This window comes from Erythrolamprus reginae, chromosome 4, assembly GCF_031021105.1.
Source record: "Erythrolamprus reginae isolate rEryReg1 chromosome 4, rEryReg1.hap1, whole genome shotgun sequence".
Classification (NCBI taxonomy): Eukaryota; Metazoa; Chordata; class Lepidosauria; order Squamata; family Dipsadidae; genus Erythrolamprus; species Erythrolamprus reginae.
Window position 1 is genome coordinate 5,311,664 of NC_091953.1, and position 24,920 is coordinate 5,336,583.

Here is a 24,920-nt window from a genome sequence, read left to right on the forward strand (position 1 = left end):
CCCCATTTTTTTTCTGAAAGGAAAGAATAGAAACCTGCTCCAGGTTTTGGAAAGTGTTGCATTTCTATTTACTTCGAGAGAAAACAAAGAAGAATAATGATGACGGACAAATTGAAACTTATATGTGAGAAGCCAACAGATTAGCAAATTCTTGTAGTTTGTAATTATATGTTGTTTTATTTCAACAAATCTCAACTATCCATTAAATAGTATTAATAATAATGATGATAATAATGATAATGATAATGATAATAATATATTATTATTATTATTATTATTATTATTATTATTATTATTATTATTATTATTATTATTATTATTATAGAAACATAGAAGACTGACAGCAGAAAAAGACCTCATGATCCATCTAGTCTGCCCTTATACTATTTCCTGTATTTTATCTTACAATGGATATATGTTTATCCCAGGCATGTTTAAATTCAGTTACTGTGGATTTACCAACCACGTCTGCTGGAAGTTTGTTCCAAGGATCTACTACTCTTTCAGTGAAATAACATTTTCTCACGTTGCTTTTGATCTTTCCCCCAACTAACTTCAGATTGTGTCCCCTTGTTCTTGTGTTCACTTTCCTATTAAAAACACTTCCCTCCTGAACCTTATTTAACCCTTTCACATATTTAAATGTTTTGATTTATTATCATTATTATTATTATTATTATTATTATTATTATTATTATTATTAACATGAGGAAGGAGTATTTCTTTAAAAATAGTGAAGAAGCATTCCATTTATTAAGAGCCGGGGTGGCACAGTGGTTAGAGTGCAGGCGACTTCAGCCAACTACTAGCTGTAGTTCAGCAGTTCAAATCTCACCACCGGCTCAAAGTTGACTCAGCCTTCCATCATTCCGAGTTGGATAAAATGAGGACCCAGATTGTTGGGGGCAAGAGGCTGATTCTGTAAACCAGTTAGAGAGGGCTGTAAAAGCACTATGAAGCGGTATATAAGTTTAGATGCTATTGCTATTTACGAGCCATCATAACTTTGAACAGTTTGTTAAACAACCGGTCATAAGTCAAGGACTAACCTGTGCAATGCATTGTCTTTGCTCGATATTTTTTATTTTTTATTATTATTTATTGGATTTGTATGCCGCCCCTCTCCGCAGACTCGGGACGGCTAACAACAATGATAAAAACAGCATGTAACAATCCAATTAATAAAACAACTAAAACCCCTCATTATAAAACCAAACATACACACAAACATACCATGCATAACTTATAATGGCCTAGGGGGAAGGAATATCTTAATTACCCCATGCCTGGCGATAAAGGTGGGTCTTGAGTAATTTGCGAAAGACAAGGAGGGTGGGGGCTGTTCTAATCTCTGGGGGGAGTTGATCCCAGAGGGCCGGGGCCACCACAGAGAAGGCTCTTCCCCTGGGGCCCGCCAAACGACATTGTTTGGTCGACGGGACCTGGAGAAGGCCAACTCTGTGGGACCCTATCGGCCGCTGGGATTCGTGCAGTAGAAGGCGGTTCCGGATGTATTCTGGCCCAATGCCATGTAGGTCTTTAAAGGTCATTACCAACACTTTGAATTTAACTCCAGACTTCCTCCAAATATCAATTATTTCTCGCCTTCAAAATAATATTTTTACAAAAAGGGAGGAAATTGCAAGTTAACACCCACAGTGTTCTTTAATGGCAGCTCTAACTATTCATCCTTGTCTTGGCTTATTAACATTCCCCCCACTTTAAAACCCGTGTTTGACGATTTCTTAAAATATTCATGAAGACAGGATGTACTCGGGCGCATGAGGCTGACAAAAATGATATGGCACGGCTGCTTTGAATGTTATTGTTTCTGATCCTCCATAAATATAACGTACCGTCGAATTAAAATGGGATGTAATTACAGGCGAGAAGTCTTAGCGTCGTTTGGGCTCATTTTTCATCGTGACAGGTTAAGAAACGGCAACGGTGGGAGAAGAGCAGCTCCTTACATTTAAGATTTAAAAGTCTTTGAAGCAAGCAAACCATAGCTCAAAAATATCTTTCTTGCCCTCTTACCCAGTACATAAAAAAGGAAATTGCTGATATGTTTGGCATGCATGTGGAGCCATATTTAAGGGCACGTGAGTTTAGACAAAGTCTATGTCCAAAATGGACATTGAAACTCTAGAGAAAGTACATAAAACAGCAACTAAAATGATTAAGGGACTGGAAACCAAGACATACGAAGAGAGGCTGCTGGAACTGGGCAAGGATAGGGCCAGAGGGGACATGATAGAAACATAGAAACATAGAAGACCGACGGCAGAAAAAGACCCTATGATCCATCTAGTCTGCCCTTATACTATGTCTTGTATTTTATCTTAGGATAGATCTATGTTTATCCCAGGCATGTTTAAATTCAGTTACTGTGGATTTACCGACCACGTCTGCTGGAAGTTTGTTCCAAGCATCTACTACTCTTTCAGTCAAATAATATTTTCTCATGTTACTTCTAATCTTTCCCCCAACTAACCTCAGATTGCGCCCCCTGGAACCAACTCCCCCCAGAGATTAGGACTGCCCCCACCCTCCTCGCCTTTCGTAAGTTATTAAAAACTCATCTTTGCCGCCAGGCATGTGGAAATTAACACACACCCCAATTGTCAAGGTTGGTGTATGGTTTGATTGGGTTGTGTGATTATTTTATTTTATTATAAGGGTTTTAAATTGTATTTGTACACTGTTTATGTTGTTGCGAGCTGCCCGAGTCCTCAGAGAGGGGCGGCATACAAATCTAATAAATAATAATAATAATAATAATAATAATAATAATAATAATAACAATAATAATAATAATTATTATTATTATTATGTCAGTACAACACAGCAAACGAGATCACTATGCTGGATTTCGTATTTCATCCCCAGTCGGGCGCTTCCCAAGCACCTAGGACTGCGTGATGTAGTGGCGAATTATGTTTGCCGATCCCAGTAAAGCGGCCTTTTGCAATTGACAGATGGAGATTTTGTCAATTCCGATGGTTTTCAAATGTCCGCTGAGATCCTTTGGTACTGCGCCCAGCTTGCCAAGTACCACTGGGACCACTTTCACGGGCTTATGCCAGAGTCGTTGCAGCTCGATTTTTAGATCTTTATATTTCACTAATTTCTCTAGCTGCTTCTCCTCAATTCTGCTGTCCCTTGGGATTGCGATGTCGATGATCCATACTTTCTTTTTGTCCACGATCACAATGTCTGGTGTGTTATGCTCCAGAATTCGGTCAGTCTGAAGTCGGAAGTCCCACAGTAGTTTTGCTTGCTCATTTTCAACCACTTTTTTGGGCTTATGATCCTATTATTATTATTATTATTATTATTATTATTATTATTATTATTATTATTATTATTACTTTAACACCCCTATTAAAGCTCTCTTAGTCTGACCTGCAAATTACTTATGTGAATTACTTTTTGGGGGGACAAAAAACCCCTTACACAATTATACCTGTTAAAGAGATGGACCAATTGGCTAGATTCCCAATACAGTATATCTTTCCTCTTTGCCCTAATTTTAGAGTAATTCTCTATCCACCAAGCTGGCTGATTTGGTTTGTTATTTATCTACTGGGTACTATTAGGATTAATTACTATGGGCTTTTCTTTCTCTCTTGAGTAGTAGGCTAAGCAATGCTTCTGCCACACATGTTAGAAGCTGCGTGACAGGCGGAAGCAATCGTTTTGAGTTGGAGACTTTGGTCTGCCTCGAGTATAAGAGTACTGGGGAGAATTGGGGAGAGGTGGTTGCATGAGAGGGAAAAATATTAGCCGCAACAAATTCTTTATAGAAGATTCAAGGTCATCTTTTGTTCAGCACCAGCCGGAGGTACAAGGGAGGATCGTGGACACTGAGAGAACCGGAGTGGTCCATATGATGAACTTGTAGGTGTGGGGTTGAGGGATGAGCCTTAATCTGGTTGGAGAACTGTAGGAAAGTTAGTATCGGGTTGACTACAGTTCGTAACCAACATGGCTCTGTCAATAAATTGGGACTAGGGAGAAGGCCAAGTTTTGGACTCTGATTTATTTCTTGGATGTTATTTGGAACGCTGACAGTTCGATAATGAAAAAAAAAGCATCTTAACAGTGATATAGTTTAAAGCTGGGTATGTCTAGTTTAATGAAAAGAAGGACCAGGGGAGACATGATAGCAGTCTTCCAATATCGCAGGGGTTGCCACAAAGAAGGAGTCAACCTATTCTCCAAAGCACCTGAGGGTAGAACAAGAAGCAATGGGTGGAAACTAAACAAGGAGAGAAGCAACTTAGAGCTAAGAAGGAACTTCCTGACAGTCAAAACAATTAATCAGTGGTACGGCTTGCCTAAGCAGCGGTTGGACTAGAAGACCTCCAAGGTCCCTTCCAACTTTGTTATCCTATTCTACAGTAGATGGAACCACACATCTCAATGTCTCTCCCACTTTATTTCTGCTCACATGGAAATAGAAGCTGGATAGAAGCTGGCTTTATAATGTGAAACTGGAACAAAGCATGTCGTGTGCTGATTATCACCCAAATATTGTATATTTAATAGAGGGTGGTGTGAGGGAGGGAGAGAGAGCGAGAGCAAGAGAGGGAGGGAGAGAGACAGGGAGAGACAGAAAGAGAGAGAGACTGTGGCTGCCTGACTATAAAACCCTCCAGGATTAAGTTTCTTGAGGTTTGCATGAGCGAAAATGTCTTTAGACAAACTTTGCATAACACTGGAGCTCTTGTCAGGAAAATATGGATTTTGGAAAAAGTTGAGCAGCAGCTGCTGCCTCTCCAAAATGAAGTTTAAAATTATGTACATCTTTCTTTCTTTTTTTTTGGACCCTGAAAGGAAAAATTATGTCAAGTCAATGAGCTTTTTGTCCCAAGGCTCGGATCAAGTGAAGTTACTTAAAGTGAAAGATGGGGAGAACTGGCCAGCTGTGATTGACAGAGAGGTAGAAAGACAGAAAGAAAGAAAGAAAGAAAGAATGAAAGAAAGAAGGGAGGGAAGAATCTTAGGAAAAGGGTGGCGTACAAATCTAATAAATAATAATAATAATAATAATAATAATAATAATAATAATACAAGCAAGCAAGAAAAAAGAAAGAAAGAAAGAGCAAGCAAGCAATCAAGCAAACTAGAAAGAAAGAAAGAAAGAGAAAGAAAGAAAGAAAGGAAGGAAGGAAAAAAGGAAGAAAAAAGTAAGCAAGAAAGAAAAAGAAAGAAAAAAGAAAAAGAAAGAAAAAGCAAGCAAGTAAAAGAAAAAGAAGAAAGAAAAAGAAAAGAAATAAAAACCAAGCAAAAGAAAGAAAGAAAGAAAGGAAGGAAGGAAGGAAGAAAGAAAGAAAGAAAGAAAGAAAGAAAGAAAACAAAAGTGATGGGATTATCTGGCTCATTTGGGGGTTGACACAAGAAGCTGTAGGAAGAAAAAACCCCCCAGTATTTATAAGATTTCACTTCAGAGGGTTTGTGGTGTTTAGGGAACTGGGTCAGAAAGTCTTGTTTCTCCAAAGTTGGCATCAAGAACTGCTGAAAAGATCTCTAGAAGCTCGGCTACCACCTCTGCCATCTCTGAACGGGGTTTTTGGCCAACTGCTGTCCCAGATGTGCTGATTTCAGCTCTCCCCTTTGGCCTGCTGTTTTGTTCCACTCAAGACCAGATTGTCCCACATAAATCACGGTGTATCTGGCAGAGGTGAATCCACCAGGCAATTTACAGAAGAGCATCTGTGTTACGAAAATGCTGCCAAAGTCATTTGCAAAGTAGCTAATTCATTACAGAGAGAGAGAGAGAGAGCTTGGTCTTCCTTTGCCATAATTTGCAAGGACAGGGAATGGAAGGGACTTATTACAAGAAAAAAAAACCACATTACTCTATTGCATCCACCTTGTGTTTCCTGCCAAGTCTGTATTAGCCACTTTGTTATGGTTTGGCTGAAAATGATTATGGCCCACTGTAAATTTTCAGGTGTCAAGAAGTTCAGGAGAGTTAACTTTGAAGAAAAGTATGTATTTTTCAGAGTATAAGAGGTACCTTTTCCCTCCCTAAAAAGTAGCTGAAAATTTGGTTGCATCTTTTACGCTGAATGTAGCCTCTTTCGAAACTTTTCTCCAGCCCTAACTAGGTGCTAATAATAATAATAATAATAATAATAATAATAATAATAATAATAATAATAATAAATAATAATTTATTAGACCTGTATGCTAATGATCTTCCCAGTTCTCTACCTTGCAAGCTCTTTCATTGTTACTCTCTGCGAAGAATGTTTTGCAAGCCCTGAGTCTTTGCAAGTTTTTTTCCCCATTGCTCTACTTTCTCTGAATGTTTCTTTCCAGCCCTAACCAGGTGCTAACAATGTTCCCAGCTCTAACAGCTTGCAAGCTCTTTCATTGTTACTCTCTCCAAATAAGGGGTTTTTAAAGCCCGAAACAAGGGATTAAATAACGTGCAGAAACTGACCAGACTAAGGACACTAGCCAGATGAATATCTGGTAGGCAGATTCCCCCCACCCACTATTTTCCTCCCCAAAAACTAAGGTGCCTCTTATACTCCGAAAAATATAGTAAATATTCTCTGTTTTGCTCTTTGGAGAACCCCTGTATTAGTTTATTGGTGACTTTATTTGTTAGAGAGATCCATCAAGAGTCAAGAATAGAGGGATAGGGATGTGGAAGGTTTATGAATGAATCTCGGAGCTTTTAAGACGTTTAAGCATTCTGGTGGAGGAATTCTGGAGATCGAAACCCACTTTTTTTTAGAGTCATCAAAACAGAGGAACTCTGCTCTAAACTGCTGAATTTCAGAGTTCTGGGTGAGAATATAGCTAAATGTGGCCGCAAGAGCAATCATGGGCTTTCCCAAATATGCCCATGTTACACCAACACTCCGCAATCTGCATTGTTTGCCGATCAGTTTCCGGTCACAATTCAAAGTGTTGGTTATGACCTATAAAGCCCTACATAGCATCGGACCAGAATATCTCCGGGACCGCCTTCTGCCGCACGAATCCCAGCAACTGGTTAGGTCCCACAGACTTGGCCTTCTCCGGGTCCCGTCGACGAAACACTGTCATCTGGTGGGACCCAGGAGAAGAGCCTTCTCTGTGGCGGCCCCAACCCTCTGGAATCAACTCCCCCCAGAGATTAGGATTGCCCCCACCCTCCTCGCCTTTCGCAAACTCCTGAAAACACACCTCTGCCATCAGGCATGGGGAAATTGATTCCCCGGGCCGTTTCCACTTTATGTATGGTTTGCATGAGATGTATGATTGTTTTTATGTTAAAGGTTTTAAACTGTTTTTTAAATATTGAATTTGTACTGTTTTTTTCTTGTTGTGAGCTGCTCCAAGTCCTCGGAGAGGGGAGGCATACAAATCTAGAGAAATTAGTGAAATACGAAGATCAAAAAATCGAGCTGCAACGACTCTGGCATAAGCCGGTGAAAGTGGTCCCAGTGGTACTTGGCACACTGGGCACAGTGCGAAAGGATCTCAGCGGACATTTGAAAACCATCGGAATTGACAAAATCTCCATCTGTCAATTGCAAAAGGCTGCTTTACTGGGATCGGCAAACATAATTCGCCGCTACATCATGCAGTCCTAGGTGCTTGGGAAGCGCCCGACTGGTGATGAAATACGAAATCCAGCACTGTGATCTCGTTTGCTGTGTTATATTGACATAATAATAATAATAATAATAATAATAATAATAATAATAATAATAATAATAAATTCATACATTCTGTACTTTCTTTTGAAAACGATCTGTGTATTTCCAAAAAATAAGTACACTGTCTTCTGTCCTTATGCGTAAACCAAATCTAAATTATCCATCAGATCAAAGAGAACTTTGAGTCCTAGTGGACAATCATTTAGATATGAGCCAGCCATGTGCAGCAGCTGCCAAAAAAGCCAACACAGTTCTAGGCTGGTTTGGCAATCATGTGACTGAGTGGGAGTGGTTTGGCAGCCATGTGACTGGGTTCACCTGACCCCAGGACACCATGGCCGTCATAATGTCCAGATTTTGCAACCGTTAACAATGTCCAAATCCTTGTAACCATAATTGTGAACAACGGCCAGAAGTCACTTTTGGTCAGTGCCGCTGTAGCTCACTAAATAGTCATTCAACAAACCGCTGTTAAGCCGAGAGTTATCTATGCTATCGTTGCATTTCAACCAGAGATTCAATCAACTCTCAGGGTAAATGATAAATGAATAAATAAGTGCTACATGCATGCTTTAATGGCTTTGCTTTAATAAGAACTAGACTTTTAATTAACCTGCCAAGACAAATTACAGCCAATGGCTCTCAGGTAGTTATTGGATATAGCTGAGACTTCAACAGTAAAGCTGCTTGAGAAAGAAGGAGAAATGTCACTCTTACAATGAAGTATCATTTTGCAATGGGGGGGGGGGCAGGTGGAATTAGACCATTAAACATTCCCCATGATTGGCAACGTTGTATGTGTAAATTTTTATATAAGAGTCTGTGAATTATAGCAAGGCGGATTACCAGTTATCAAACATAGTTACCGTATGAGGAGGGTGTAAATGTCAGGGCGTCTTATACACTGAATACAGTAGTCCCTCACCTATTGCTGGTGTTACGTTCCAGACCTGGCCGCGATAGGTGAAATCCGCGATGGGGAATTTATCGACTGATAGTACGTATTTAAGTATTTATATTTATTTATTTATTTATTACTTAGATTTGTATGCCGCCCCTCTCCGAATTACATATTGTAATTGTTTGGTAAGTTTTCATTGTTTTAAGTGTTTATAAACCCTTCCCACACAGTATTTATTTTAGATACAGTATTTAAATACAGTATTTACAATTTTAGATATTTTTTTTTTGAAAAACCTGCTGATTGAGTTCGGCGGGCTGTTTAAATCTGCCGATCGACTTCCTCAGAAACCCGCGAACCAGCGAAGATCCGTGAATGATTTTTCTCATTAATATTTCTTGAAAACCCGCAATGAAGTGAAGCCGCAGTAGGTGAAGCGCGGTATAGCGAGGGACTACTGTATAGGTATTTTTGGCCTTTTGAAGCCCCGCCGGTGTTGTGGTTAGCTGTGGCCCAGCTCCTGCCCCAAGGACTGTGGATGTGGGGGAGACATCCACATGCTGCAGGCCTGTTTTGCCCCCGGTGGAATCTGCTGATAAAGGCTCCTCTGACCAAGAAGACATGAGTGACAGGGAGGAGGAGAGTGTGGCAGACAGCTCAGAAGGAGATCAATTATAGAGCTCCTCCTTGGATTCAGAACAAGAGTTAATGATACAGCCACGCATGCGGAGAGCGATGCATAGGCAGCAACAACTGAGAGATTATTATCAAAGAAAATGAGGCCACCTGTGGTTGGGTGGGGCTGTGGTAATTAGTGAGGCTGCTATAAAGAGCAGCCTGTGGGTTTGGCCATTGTGGAGGATTATCTGATCGTTGTGTTTCGTGCCTGCCTTGCTGACTTTGACCTTTTGTGTGCTGATTTTCCCCCGCTTTGAAACTAAACCAGAGCAAAGTGTGTTTCACTTTGTGAAAGAAGAAGGACTGTGAATTGCCTCACAGCTGCAAGCTGAGTATCTCAGAACTGATAAGGGACTTGTACAAATTACCAGTTTGTTTGGAGACGAGTGCTCTTTGCTATACCAAAAGAGGGCTTAGGTTAAGTGAATTTTCATTATAAAGAACATTGTTTTGAATTTTCAAACGTGTGTGTGTCTGAAATTTGTACCTGTGAATTTTTGGGAGGAGTCTACCAGAGAGCCCAACATAACAGCCACCATGTTCCATTTTTGCCAAAAAAACGGGCCTGTTTTTTGCAAAAATGGGGTGCCCAGAATGTTTGGGAGGCCAAAACACCCATTTTTGCAAAAACTGGATGAAAATGGGCTGTTTTTGCAAAAACGTGGGCGTTTTTGCCTTTCCCCCAGCCCCCAGGAGCACTCTGCTGGCCTCCCAATCCCCCTGCATGCCTCATTTTTCACAAAAAACTTAAGATACCCTTACCCAATGAAGGGCTACAAATACTTTTGCTACCACACTGTGGGTGTGGCTTATTGTGTGGGTGTGGCTTGATGGTCATGTGACCGGGTAGGAGTGGCTTGCTGGCCATATCACTAGGTGGGAGTGGTTTGACAATCATGTGACCATGGGGTGGTGGCTTAAAGGTCATGTGACTGGGTGGGAGTGGCTTATTAACCAAGATAAGTTTTCAAATAGGTTGATTCACATTATTTGAATAGCCACAAAAAGGATAGGCAGCATTATTTTTGAGGAGCACAGTAACATTTTAAACAATGTCATCTGGCGGGACGCAGGGGAAGAGTCTTCTCTGTGGTGGCCCCGACCCTCTGGAACCAGCTCCCCCCAGAGATTAGGATTGCCCCCACCCTCCTTGCCTTTCGTAAACTTTTGAAAACCCTCCTCTGCCGTCAGGCATGGGGGAATTGAGACATCTTCCCCAGCCTATATAATTTTATGTATGGTATGTTTGTGTGTATGTCTTGCTTTTTAAATACGGGGTTTTTAAGAGATTTTTAATAGTAGATTTGTGATACATTGTTTCTTATTGTTGTTGTGAGCCGCCCCAAGTCTGTGGAGAGGGGCGGCATACAAATCTAATAAATAATAATAATTTTGTATTGAACCCACAAGGTTCAGTATGATAAAAGATTAGGCAAGTAGCTCAATTTTCTTTCATTTCTATAAAAGTTCAATTCTAGATAATGATTAAAATGCTTAAAGCATTAATGGGTAAAAACATACTATTTAATTACTTCCTATTTTAAAAATAATTAAGGATCATTCTAAGGTACTAGAGAAGGAAGGACAATAAAAAAACTATTCAATAAATAGTGCATAAACTTACTATCCCCACTGCGCCCATCACTGCCCTTACCAATAGTGGTAGTGAGAAAGGAGACCAACTCGGATTCTTTCCCATCGTTGTAAAAGGCCAGGTGCCACATTCCAGAATCCAAATACTGAATGAATCCGGTCTCATGGCTGGCCGGCGGCACAACGCCCTTTTGTTGCCGTTGGGGTCCTTCTAGATTCCTGGCTTCCTGACTCAGGAGCCTCCGTCCATCCAGCAACTCGACAAAGTCAAACTGAAACAAACATACAAATGGGAAGAAAACGTGTGTTGAAATGGAGAGATACCCAAATAATCTCAGGTCCTGGTTACAGATAGTCCTCAACTTAACAATGCCGTATTTTTTGAAGTATGGTGATACCTTGTCTTACAAACTTAATTGGTTCAGGGACGAGGTTTGTAAGGTGAAAAGTTTGTAAGATGAAACAATGTTTCCCATAGAAATCAATGGAAAAGCGATTAATGCGTGCAAGCCCAAAGTTCACCCCTTTTGCCAGCCAAAGCACCCGTTTTTGCACTGCTGGGATTCCCCTGAGGCTCCCCTCCATGGGAAACCCCACCTCCGGACTTCCGTGTTTTTGCGATGCTGCAGGGGGATTCCAGCAGGGCAATCCCAGCATCGCAAAAACGAGCGCTTCGCTGGCAACGGAAGTCCAGAGGTGGGGTTTCCCAGTGAGGGGAGCATCAGTGAAATCGCAGCATCGCAAAAACACTCGAAACCCCACCTCCGGACCTCTGTGTTTTTGCGATGCTGCGATTTCAGTGAGGCTCCCCTTGCTGGGAAACCCCACCTCCAGACTTCCTTTGCCCGTTTTTGCGCTGCTGGATTCCCCTGCTGGGATTCCCCTGCAGCATCACCAAAACACTGAAGTCCGGAGGTGGAGTTTCCCATGGAGGGGAGCCTCAGGGAAATCCCAGCAGAGCAAAAACGGGCACTTCGGCTGACAGAAGGGGTGAATTTTGGGCTTTCCACGCATTAATCGCTTTTCCATTGATTCATATGGGAAACATTGTTTCGCCTTTTCACCTTAAGAACCTCATCCCGGAACCAATTAAGTTTGTAAGACAAGGTATCATTGTACTTCAAAAAATACGGTATTGCTAAGTCGAGGACTATCTGCAGCAATGGCTGTATGTATGAAAAATGATTATGTTACTTTATGCAGTGCTGTTGCAGCTCTGAACGGTCACTAAATGAATGGTTTTAAGTCAAGGGCCGTGTTGCATTCTACGTTCAAAGCCCAGGTAGTAATCATTTTCATTTTATTTGCATTTGGTCAGATCTCTTCAGAATCCACCTCACCTGGGTGTGCGAAGGTGGGAGTCCTTTTCGTCCGTAAATCCCAACCAGGGCTGATTTTCCCAACGAAACATTGAATTTCAAATGTACGGGATGGTCGATGAAAACCTGAGATCTCCAAAATATGCTGGGAGGGATCTTCTGCGTGACCCGTCGGCCGACATCGAACTCCCCAGTGTCTATAAAACTGTCTTCGGGGAAAAAAGTACTGGGCTTTCCTGCTGAAATATAGGAAAATAAAAATAAAATCTTGGATTAAATGAAGGTTCTCTTAACTGCAAAATTATCTCCTCTTTGGACAATCAAGGCACTATTTTTCCCTTCCGATCTGAGAGACTGGATCCACTAATTTCCAATCTTCTATTCCTTTGGAATTTTTATGATCAAGATTATTTTCTTTAAAAAATGTTCCGTACTAAAAAAATATTTGTTAGGGAACTTCAAAAACTTGTCATTTTGGTGGTCCTTTTTCAGGAATGAAGAAGGCAGAAATGTGAATTAAGGCTCTCTTCGATTGATTGTTACTGCTGTTATTATTGTTGTTGTTATTATAAATTATTATTTTACTTTTATTCATTCAACATGAAACTCAGTCAACTGAACATTTAAAAATGTTTCACAAATACCGGTGACTTGATGATGATGATGATGATGCTAATGATAATAATTATTATTTTATTCACAAAAAAACCCAGTAATACATAGCAAACAATACACAGCTGGATTTCGTATCACAATATCACAAGTCAAACATTCACAAATGTTGTTGTTTTTGTTGTTGTTATTATTGTTATTATTATTATTATAAAGCCCTACATGGCATCGGACCAGAATATCTCCGAGACCGCCTCCTGCCGAACGAATCCCAGCGGCCGATTAGGTCCCACAGAGTTGGCCTTCTCCGAGTCCCGTCGACCAAACAATGTCGGCTGGCGGGATCCAGGGGAAGAGCCTTCTCTGTGGCGGCCCCGGTCCTCTGGAATCAACTCCCTCTAGAGATTTGAATAGCCCCCACCCTCCTCGCCTTCCGTAAAATGCTGAAGACCAACTTTTGTCGCCAGGCATGGGGATAATTACCATCTTTCCCCCTTTTTATTACGTTTTTGGCCTTTCTGTATGATAGATTAGGTTGAATGTGTGTGACTGCATAGTTAGGGGTTTTATTATGTTATTAATGTCTTTTAAAATGGATTTAATTTTTTATTATTAGATTTGTAATGTATTGTATTACTGTTATGCTGTGAGCCGCCCCGAGTCTTCGGAGAGGGGCGGCATACAAATCTAATAAACTTACTAACTAACTGTTATTGATGTGTCATGGACTTAGGACTTAGAACTTAGCTAGGAAAGTATCTTTATAACTATTCAGAAAGAAAAATAGAAAAGAACCTATTCAGACAATTACAGTTGAATGGCTTTCCTTGTGTCTGTCTGTGGTTATTGAAAAAGTAGGGAAAAAAATGAAATTAAAAACCACAGAGAGGAACACACAGATCTAATAGTTAAAACATTTCTTCATAACTCTTTGCAGCCTTTGAATCTTCTCATTATTAATTTTTTCTCCCAAATTTAAAACAGTGTTTTGAAGAATGTTAAGGCCACTTTACTCTTCTCTTACAACCACTCTCTATCTATACTATCTCTGCTCGTGTAGCCACATAACTGCTCCGCTGTGGGTTTTTAAAAATCCATTTTAATCTCTTGTAATTTAATCTGGTGCTGACTTTATAAATGTGTTTATTGCCATATGTTTTATTATGTTGCAAGCTGCTCAGTTGCTTGTAAATTTGACAGTTCTCGATTTACAACCATAACTGGGCCCGAAATTTCTGTCGCTGAGCGGAAAAGTTGTGGAGAACCCCAATTTTCAACCTTTCTTGCCAGAGTTGTTAAGTGAATCACTTCGGTTGTTAAGTTAGTAACACCGTTGTTAAGTGAATTTGGCTTCTCCATTGATTTTGCTTGTCAGGAGATGGCAAAAGGGCATTGTGTGACCTCGGGACACTGCAACTGTCATAAATATGGGTCAGTTGCCAAGCATGTGAATTTTAATCACTTGACTATGTGGATGCTGCAGCAGTCGTAAGTGTGAAAAATGATTATAAGTCACTTTTTTCCAGTGCCGTTGTAACCTCAAACGATCCCTAATTGAAGTGTTGTAAGACGAGGACCTCCTGTCAGTAGTGTTGGGCGAATCGAACTGCAAAGTTCGGGTTCGTACCGAACTTTGCACGGTTCGGCATACTGAACCCAAACCTGAATTTTTGCAAAAGTTCGGCAAAAGTTTGGGTTCGGGAGAGCACCAGGAATTGCTGCCGCCTAGCTGTCACCTTCTGAAACAGCTGGAGAGCTGTCGGCCAGTCGTGAGGCGAAAAAGGAGGTGGGGAATCCCACAAGGAGATTCCAGGGGCGGAGCTTTGACGTCACTGAGACGTCCTTCCTGACTGGTTGAAACGGGGACTCCCGGAAGGACGTCTCAGTGATGTCAAAGCTCCGCCCCTGGAATCCCCTCGTGGGATTCCCCACCTCCTTTTGCGCCTCCTGGCCGGCCGACAGCTCCCTGGTTGTTCTGGGAAGTGCTGCCGCCCAGCTGTCACCTTCAGAAACAGCCGGGGCGCTTCCTGGCGCTTTCCCAAGCGCCGAACTCAAAAGTTCGGCAAAAGTTCGGGTTCAAGCTTGGGTGCCGAACCTGAACTTTTTTTAAAATTTGGGTGCCAAACCCGAACTTTGTTGGGTTCGCCCAACACTACCTGTCAGTAAAAAATAAATCCGTTTGTCTCCCCACTGAGGGTACTAGGTTTTACAGGGCAATTTTGGGGTAGTCCTTTTACAAATTATTCATGTGTGTTTCCTCAATTTGGTGATTTTATTTCTGATATTTGCTACAGCTTCACACTTATCTGTAGATGTCTATTTTTGAGTTAATAAGAATGGCTCTTCCTCCACGAATTTGACAGATAGAGAAAAGTGTCCTAAACATCTAAATTGGTATTTCTCAATCTTGACAACTTCAAGAGGACTGGACATCAACTGTCGGAATTCCCCATCCCTCCATCCATGCTGGTAAGGGAATTCTGGGAATTGAAGTCCACACCACTTCATCTAGAACTAAGGAGAAATTTCCTGACAATTAATGTTATTGATTGATTGAATAATGTGTGGAACAACTTACTTCCAGAACTTGTAAATGCTACAAAATGGAAGTTTTAAAGAAGAGATTTCTTTAAACCATTTCTCTGAAATATAAACCATCCCTACTGTTCTACTCTGTTCTTTCTATTTCCCATTCTATTTCTCTATTCTATTCTATCGTGTAGGTATTTCTATATCCTATCCTGTTCTCTCTTATCTTAAACGATCCCATTCCATTTTCTATTCTATTTCTCTATTCTATTTCTCTATTCTATTCTTTCCATTTCCTATTCTATTTCTATATTCTGTTCTATTTTATTTCTATATTCCATTCCATTCCACTCCACTCCATTCTTTCCATTTTTAATTCTTTCTCTATTCTATTTTTATATTCTATTCTATTCTATTCTTTCCCTTTCCTGTTCTATTTCTATATTCTATTCTATTTTATTTCTATATTCCATTCCATTCCACTCCACTCCATTCTTTCCATTTTTAATTCTTTCTCTATTCTATTTTCATATTCTATTCTATTCTATTCTTTCCCTTTCCTATTCTATTTCTATATTCTATTCTATTTTATTTCTATATTCCATTCCATTCCACGCCATTCTTTCCATTTTTAATTCTATTTCTATATTCTATTTTTCTATTCTATTCTTTCCCTTTCCTATTCTATTTCTATATTCTGTTCTATTTTATTTCTATATTCCATTCCATTCCACTCCACTCCATTCTTTCCATTTTTAATTCTATTTCTATATTCTATTCTATTCCATTCTATTCAACACCAAGGTTGAGAGGAGCACCACTCTAAACTGATGCCAACCTGGATTCAGGCCGGCCATTTACTTCCCTTCCTTTTTGAAACATAAATGGGAGTGGCATTTGGAGAATAAAGAATTAAAATGTCCTTTCTCCAGCCACAGTATTTTTATTCAGCCAAATTCCCTGACAATGTTCTATTTAATGGCAAAACCTTCGATGGGGAGTAGATTCTTGCAGCCCTAACGTATTTTTCCCCCTTTTATTTATATTCCAGACAGTAAAAGTCTACTTAAAACTTAAGTGATTCCATCTGTTAGGAAGTTAACACAAATTCCCCCCTGTGGACAGATTAGCTGCTTCGGTGTTAAGTTTATTTAAAATATGTGTGGTATTTGTGGATATGTGAACACCCAACTAAAAGAGAGCTTTTTGTACAGAGAATGGAATTTGCACAGACAACCATTAAAAACTCTGCTTCCAGAAACATCGAATAATGGAAGCCTCATTTCACCCACACTAAAACAAGCAATTTTGCAAAATTCACCTTTCAAATGTTTAAGGCTTAGAAATCAATTCCTCAGCTTACAACGGATCATTCAGTGACATTTGAAGTTGTAAAAAAGTGACTTATGAACGGGTTTTCCCCCCATACTTACAACCATTGAAGCATCTCCAAAATTCAGACGTTTGGCAACTGACTAGTCCTTATGACAGTGGCAATAGATATAATTGGATGCTTCTGGTACATGTGATTGCTATCTACATATTGCTCTGAAGTCACAATTGAGTTCTACACATTTCAATTGTGACCCAGAATATTTGGAGAACTGAGAACAGGGTGTTTTTTTAAAAAAAATAATAATAAAACTTTTGTGTGCCTTCGGAGAGGGGCGGCATACAAATCTAATAAATAATAATAATAATAATAATAATAATAATAATAATAATAATAATAATAATTTAGATTTGTATGCCACCCCTCTCTGTAGACTTGGGGCGGCTCACAACAGCAATAGCACAATATATAACAAATCTAATAATTTTTTAAAAAATCTAATAATTAAAAAAAATCAGCTGGATTGTCAGCATGGCACATAAAGTTTCTTATTTTCGCAAACTTTTTTACTTTAACGGGAAAAAAATTGTGCTGTTTTTGCAGCAATCTTGAGTTTTATTGTGGTACACAATGCTTAGCTTTAAGGAAAGACAAGATTTCCTGAGATCCTGTAGTAGATTGTCAAGCTAATTTTCCTAAACCGGTTTTACATAGTTTTGAAGAGTTAACAGTTGACTATGTTCAACAAGTGGCAATGTCCTTTGGCTCCTGAAAAGCCAGATAATTTTTTAGAAAACACGGAATATCTTGGACAGCAAAGCATAGGAATGAGCAATTTCCAGAGATTGAAGCATTTACACAAAGGTTAAATAATTGGCATCGCTTTTGCTTCTACAGGAAAGTCTTCAACTTATGAACACAATTGGGAGTGGAATTTCGGTTCGATCGAAAGTAGGAGTTAGAAACATAGAAACATAGAAAAAGACCTCATGATCCATCTAGTCTGCCCTTATACTATTTTCTGTATTTTATCTTAGGATGGATATACGTTTATCCCAGGCATGTTTAAATTCAGTTACTGTGGATTTACCAACCACGTCTGCTGGAGGTTTGTTCCAAGGATCTACTACTCTTTCAGTAAAATAATATTTTCTCACGTTGCTTTTGATCTTTCCCCCAACTAACCTCAGATTGTGCCCCCTTCTTCTTGTGTTCACTTTCCTATTAAAAACACCTTATGTAACCTTATTTAACCCTTTAACATATTTAAATGTTTCGATCATGTCCCCCCTTTTCCTTCTGTCCTCCAGACTATACAGATTGAGTTCATGAAGTCTTTCCTGATACGTTTTATGCTTAAGACCTTCCACCATTTTTGTCGCCTGTCTTTGGACCCGTTCAATTTTGTCAATATCTTTTTGTAGGTGAGGTCTCCAGAACTGGACACAGTGTTATTCCAAATGAGGTCTCACCAGCGCTCTATACATCAGGATCACAATCTCCCTCTTCCTGCTTGTTGTACCTCTAGCTATGCAGCCAAGCATTCTACTTACTTCCCCAACCGCCTGGCTGCACTGCTCACCCATTTTGAGACTGTCAGAAATCACTTCCCCTAAATCCTTCTCTTCTGAAGTTTTTGCTAACACAGAACTGCCAGAAGAGAAGGATTTAGGGGTAATGATTTCTGACAGTCTCAAAATGGGTGAGCAGTGTGGTCGGGCGGTAGGAAAAGCAAGTAGGATGCTTGGCTGCATAGCTAGAGGTATAACAAGCAGGAAGAGGGAGATTATGATCCTGCTATATAGAGTGCTGGTGAGACCACATTTGGAATACTGTGTTCAGTTCTGGAGACCTCACCTACAAAAAGATATTGACAAAATTGAACGGGTCCAAAGATGTTGTTGTAAATCAACTTATCATGTGACTAGACCTGATTTTTTGGAACATTTTTACAATGGCTGTAAACCGAGTCACTGCTGTCATGAAGTCTTCGGAGAGGGGTGGCATATAAATTTAATAAATAATAAGTAATAATAATGACGTGAATCACGTGGCCGTTAAACAAATCCAGCTTCCCCAATGTAGTCACTGGGGAAACTGGCAGGAAATCGTCATCACTTAATGACCATGGTTACAAAATCGGGGTTTGGTCACATTTAATTCTTCATTTAACGACTGCACCACTTTGTTTGTTTGTTTGTTTGTTTATTTATTTACTTACTTACTTATTTATGTGTGTGTGTATGTATGTATGTATGTCTGTATGTATTCAATTTATTTATTTTTCAATTTATAAGCTGCCCTTCTCACGGATTTGGGGGCAGTTTAATGCCAAGTTTTCTGATCCCAATTGTGACCCTAAGTGGAGAATTACCTGTAGTTTTTCCACCTGGTTTTCAAAATGGAATACTGTAATTACAGAATCTGATCTCAATTTAGCAAATTATGTTGAAATGTGCAGTTTCAGGGAGCTTTTAAAAAAACACGTGTTTTGGCGTTAGGACTACATTTATCAACAAAACCACCATGGAAAACCACAACAACGAAGCGTAATTAAGAAACATCAACATTTGGTATCCCTGGGAGGGGGGGAGAAAAAACAAGGAGAGTTAAAAACAAACTTATTTCAAATTATCAACACATGTCAGCGAAGACAGGAGAATTTTTAGAAGAACACACGGTAAACAAACACACACAGAAGAGATATTCCCCCCCACCCCTTGATGGATGGCTCTGGATTGGATTGTGGTGGTGTGATAACGCATATTTCGGGGTCAGGCGTTGGAGAAGGAGGGAGAGATGGTGATGGGAGTGGGCGCGCTCTAGAAAATTCTGGAATGAAGGGAGAACTGGAGGGGACGGCCATGATGTTATGAAGGTGGCGAGACACACAACAAGGAAAACACACCAACCGTACCTTCGCCGGCTCCTTTGCCTTTCCTCTCGGGTAACTCTAACCCTGTGCCCCCTGAGGAATACAAGGACACGTCTGTTGGCATTGGCCAACTGCCGGCTGTGTCTTCCGTGATCTCAAACATCTGCCCTTCCATCGGCTGTAGATGCCAGTTTAGGCCAAACAGGTGCATGGCTGCGGTGAGCAATGAGAGAAGTCAACTTTGGGGTGGGGTGGGGGAGATGTTTTCTTCGCCGAGAAGAATTTGCAAAATGTCCAAAATAAAATAAAATAAAAACCGGGGCGTTCGATCCCTCAGGATCCCATAATCGCCATTAGGATTTCTCTTGGAATCATATCAAAAGGCATTTGATCGGATAGATGAAGGTGGCTGGTTATCTAGGAGAACATCCCGGAGTTGCGTCTACAGATGAGTGTGGGTGTTCCACCTCCAAAATCCCTCCCTGTTTGGGCCAAAATCTGAAGAAGGATTCAAGGTAAGGCGGTTCCCACTCATTAGAGCAGTGTTTCCCAACTTTGGCAACTTGAAGATATTTGGACTTCAACTCCCAGAATTTCCCAGCCAGCGAATTGAAGAGTTGAAGTCCAGATATCTTCAAGTTGCCAAAGTTGGGAAACACTGGACTAAAAAATGTCGTCTGGTGGGACCCAGGGGAAGAGCCTTCTCTGTGGCGGCCCCAGCCCTCTGGAATCAACTCCCCCCAGAGATCAGAACTGCCCCCAGGGGAATTCTGGGAGTTGAAGTCCAAATATCTTCAAGTTGCCAAGGTTGGGAAACACTGCATTAGAGGACACCCAGTGTGCTTTACTGATAAGACTAGGCGCAGGGAGATCTAGAGTTTTGGACCATCCTCCACCAGGGAAGCCAACAATGCCATGTAGAGCCATTCATTCTTGTTCAATCTAATGCCCACATTCTACTTAGAGGCGAGTACATCGGATACTAGTTCACAATCAGCTGTGGGTCCCCCTTAAGTGACCTGGGACCAATCACTTTCTCTCTCTCTCTCTCTCTTTGCCCCAGCCAAAACACCAGAAAGTTGAGGGGAAAGCAGGAAGAAGAGATATTGAGTTTAACTCATTGCTTTAATCTCCAGAATTAAAAGGTAGGATATCAACCAACCTGTCTTTGGACCCGTTCAATTTTGTCAATATCTTTTTGTAGGTGAGGTCTCCAGAACTGAACACAGTATTCCAAATGGGGTCTCACCAGCGCTCTATACAGCGGGATCACAATCTCCCTCTTCCTGTTTGTTATATCTCTAGCTATGCAGCCAAGCATCCTACTTGCTTTTCCTGCCACCCGACCACACTGTTCACCCATTTTGAGACTGTCAGAAATCACTACCCCTAAATCCTTCTCTTCTGAAGTTTTTGCTAACACAGAACTATCAGAAGAGAAGGATTTAGGAGTAGTGATTTCTGACAGTCTCAAAATGGGAGAGCAGTGTGGTCGGGCGGTAGGGAAAGCAAGTAGGATGCTTGGCTGCATAGCTAGAGGTATAACAAGCAGGAAGAGGGAGACTGTGATCCCGCTGTATGGAGCGCTGGTCAGACCCCATTTGGAATACTGTGTTCAGTTCTGGAGACATCACCTACAAAAAGATATTGACAAAATTGAACGGATCCAAAGACGGGTTGGTTGATATCCTACCTTTTAATTCTGGAGATTAAAGCAGGAAGAAGAGATATTGAGTTTAACTCATTGCTTTTATCTCCAGAATTAAAAGGTAGGATATCAACCAACCAACCAATCAACTCAACTCAACCCAACCCAACCCAACCCAACCCAACCAATCAACCCAACCCTTTTTTGTTCCGTGCCTACGCAGATGGAAAACCAAGGAAGAATTCCACTCAATACTAAAGCAAACTCTTTATAGAAAAAGCAGATTTTCCCCCCAAGCAATTACAGTTCATCTTTGCCACTTCCCAGTAATAATAATAATAATAATAATTTATTAGATTTGTATGCCGCCCCTCTCCAAAGACTCGGGGCGGCTCACAACAAGCGATAAAACAATATTGTACAGGCACAGTAAAAGCGCAGGAGAGATAAGAGTCCTGTTGATCAAAGCAAATTATCATTCCAGAGGGATAAGATCATGGTTTTTCTAAATCACACAGACTCTTACAGTTTCTCTAGGTGTTCATCAGACGGTATGGAGTTTAGCAGAGAAATAGCGGGGTATATCTGGAAACTCCAAATCTCGAACTGCCTCCATTAAAAATGTTGGAACTCCACCACGAATTTCCCATGAGGCCACCCTTAAATACCTATGAGGAGTGGTCACAATTCCCTAGAGTTAAAAACTACAGATTACTTCCTTTTCCCATACAAGTATTCTTGTCTTTCTCTTAGTCTTCTAAAGTGGGCATCTAACAGAGGCTCCTACCCCTCTGATTCAGACATTACCATCCTTGGCATCTCTGCCACCTCTGGTGGTCCTTCAGGTTTATCCAGGTCTACTTCTCCCTCACTCTCACTCTCTGCATCAGCTGGCAACACCACCACTGGCCCAGGGTACCAAGATGGGCCTGGCTCATCATCCTAAGAATCTATCCTTGCCAGAGTTGGTCGAGGACCACTCACAACAACCCAATCACATACTGAGAAAACCTAGTCAGAGGTGTCTAAACTTGGCAACTTGTGGACTTCAGCTGGGGAGTTCTGGGCATTGAAATCCAAAAGAGTGTTCGGAAACTTCACCTCATCCAAAATGTAGCCGCGTGAGCAGTTTTGGGCCTTCTGAGACATGCCCATATCTTGTCATCACTCTGTGGACTGCATTGGCTACAGATCTGTTTCAGGTCACAATTCAAAGTGTTGGTTTTGACCTATAAAGCCCTTCATGGCATCGGACCAGAATATCTCCGGGACCGCCTTTTGCCGCACGAATCCCAGCGACCGGTTAGGTCCCACAGAGTGGGCCTTCTACGGGTCCCGTCGACTAAACCATTGCTTTTCAACTAGTGTGCCGTGGCACACTAGTGTGCCGCGAAGCTCAGCAAGAGAGAGAAAGAGAGAGAGCGAAAGAAAGCAAGAGAGAAAGAGAGAGATAAAGCAAGAGAAAGGGAGGGAGGGAGAAAGAGAGCAAAAAAGAGAGGGAGGGAGAAAGGGATCGAGAGAGAGAGAGGAAGGAAGGGAGAGAAAGAGGGAGAGAAATAGAGCGAAAGGGAAGAAGAGAGATTTTTTTTGTCCAAACTTTTTTTAGCTCCCCCATTCCCCCCCCCCCCTAAATGTGCCCCATTATTTTGTATATGTAAAAAATGTGCCGCAGCTCAAAAAAGGTTGAAAATCCCTGGACTAAACAATATCGTTTGGCGGGACCCAGCAGAATAGCCTTCTCTGTGGCGGTCCCGACCCTCTGGAATCAACTCCCCCCGGAGATCAGAACTGCCCCCACCCTCCTTGCCTTTCATAAAGTTCTTAAGACCCATCTCTGCCGTCAGAACTGAGACATCTCCCCCGGGCCTATACAGTTTATACATGGTATGTTTGTGTGTATGTTTGCTTTTAATAATGGGGTTTTTAGTGTTTTTAAATTATTAGATTTGTTCTTACATTGTCTTTGTTATTTCTATGAGCTGCCTCGAGTCTACGGAGAGGGGCGGCATACAAACCTAATTAATAATAATAATAATAATAATAATAATAATAATAATAATAATAATAATAAAGCCCTACATGGCATAGGACCAGACTAATTCCGAGACCGCCTTCTGCTGCACGAATCCCAGCGACCAGTGAGGTCCCACAGAGTTGGTCTCCTTAGGGTCCCATCGGCCAAACAATGTCGGCGTGCGGGACCTAGGGGAAGAGCCTTCCCTGTGAGGGCCCCGGCCCTCTGGAATCAGCTCCCCCCGGAGATTCGTACTGCCCCCCATCCTCCTCGTCTTCCGAAAGAGTTTAAAAACTCATTTTTGCCATTCCTTAGATCTTCCCCCCTGACCAATGAATGCTTTAGTTTGATTGTTGAATGAATGATATTGATAGTTTTTTTAATTAGAATTAGAATGGAGGTCTTCCAGTCCAACCCCCTGCTTAGGCAGGAAACTCTACACTATTTCAGACAAATGGTTATCCAACATCTACTCAAAAACTTCCAGTGTTGGAGTATTCACAATTTATGGAGGCAAGTTGTTCCACTGATTAATTGTTCCAACTATCAGGAAATTTCTCCTTAGTTCTAAGTTGCTTCTCTCCTTGTTTAGTTTCCACCCATTGCTTCTTCTTCTACCCTCAGGTGCTTTGGAGAATAGCTTGACTCCTTCTTCTTTGTGGAAACCTCTGAGATATTGGAAGACTGCCATCATGTCTCCCCTGGTCCTCCTTTTAACTAAACTAGCCATGCCCAGTTCTTGCAACCTTACCCATCTCTCCCTCAAGGACATATGTGCCTTACAAAGGCCACAAGAGAAAGAGTAATATGTCAGGAATAATGCAATAATATTCTGCAACAGCAGGACTACATATAGTGTTCCAGCGGCTAGAAACATAGAAGACTGATGGCAGAAAAAGACCTCATGGTCCATCTAGTCTGCCCTTATACTATTTTCTGTATTTTATCTTATGATGGATATATGTTTATCCCAGGCATGTTTAAATTCAGTTAATGTGGATTGAACAACCACGTCTGCTGGAAGTTTGTTCCAAGGATCTACTACTCTTTCAGTAAAATAATATTTTCTCATGTTGCTTTTGATTTCCCCCCCAACTAACTTCAGATTGTGTCCCCTTGTTCTTGTGTTCACTTTCCTATTAAAAACACTTCCCTCCTGGACCTTATTTAACCCTTTAACATATTTAAATGTTTCAATCATGTCCCCCCTTTTCCTTCTGTCCTCCAGACTGTACAGATTGAGTTCATTAAGTCTTTCCTGATACGTTTTATGCTTTAGACCTTCCACCATTCTTGTAGCCCGTCTTTGGACCCGTTCAATTTTGTCAATATCTTTTTGTAGGTGAGGTCTCCAGAACTGAACACAGTATTCCAAATGGGGTCTCACCAGCACTCTATATAGCGGGATCATAATCTCCCTCTTCCTGCTTGTTATTCCCTTCTCTTTGTTGGGCTTCCCTTCTCTCTACTAATTTTGTCTTCTCTTTTTAGCGGCCGAGACACCGGGCAGGGGTGGGGGGTGGGGGCACTGGATTTCAGCTGAAGCAATCTCTTTATTTATTTTTATGCCAAGGGCCCCAAAGGCCCCCTTGCGAAGAGAAGAAGAAAATATATCACATAAACCAGTAGTTCTCAGCCTTTCTAAAGCTGCGACCCCTTAATATAGTTTCTTATATCGTGGTGACCCCCAACCATAAGCCGAGCATCAATTCTCAAAACAGAGCTTTAAGCTGATTAGCAGGATTGTAAAAATA

At 41.0% G+C, this 24,920-nt stretch overlaps 1 protein-coding gene across 1 annotated transcript in view; it reads right to left on the reverse strand.

The window, feature by feature from the left end:
* Nucleotides 1–24,920, reverse strand: part of TENM4 (teneurin transmembrane protein 4) — a 291,782-nt gene that overhangs the window by 64,259 nt on the left and 202,603 nt on the right. Inside the window, exons 8-10 of the mRNA XM_070751518.1 lie at nt 19,547–19,717; nt 12,177–12,394; nt 10,898–11,108 (exon numbers count right to left, since the gene is read on the reverse strand). Of these exons, the coding sequence (XP_070607619.1) occupies nt 10,898–11,108; nt 12,177–12,394; nt 19,547–19,717 (600 nt within the window). The remainder of the gene's footprint in view (nt 1–10,897; nt 11,109–12,176; nt 12,395–19,546; nt 19,718–24,920) is intronic.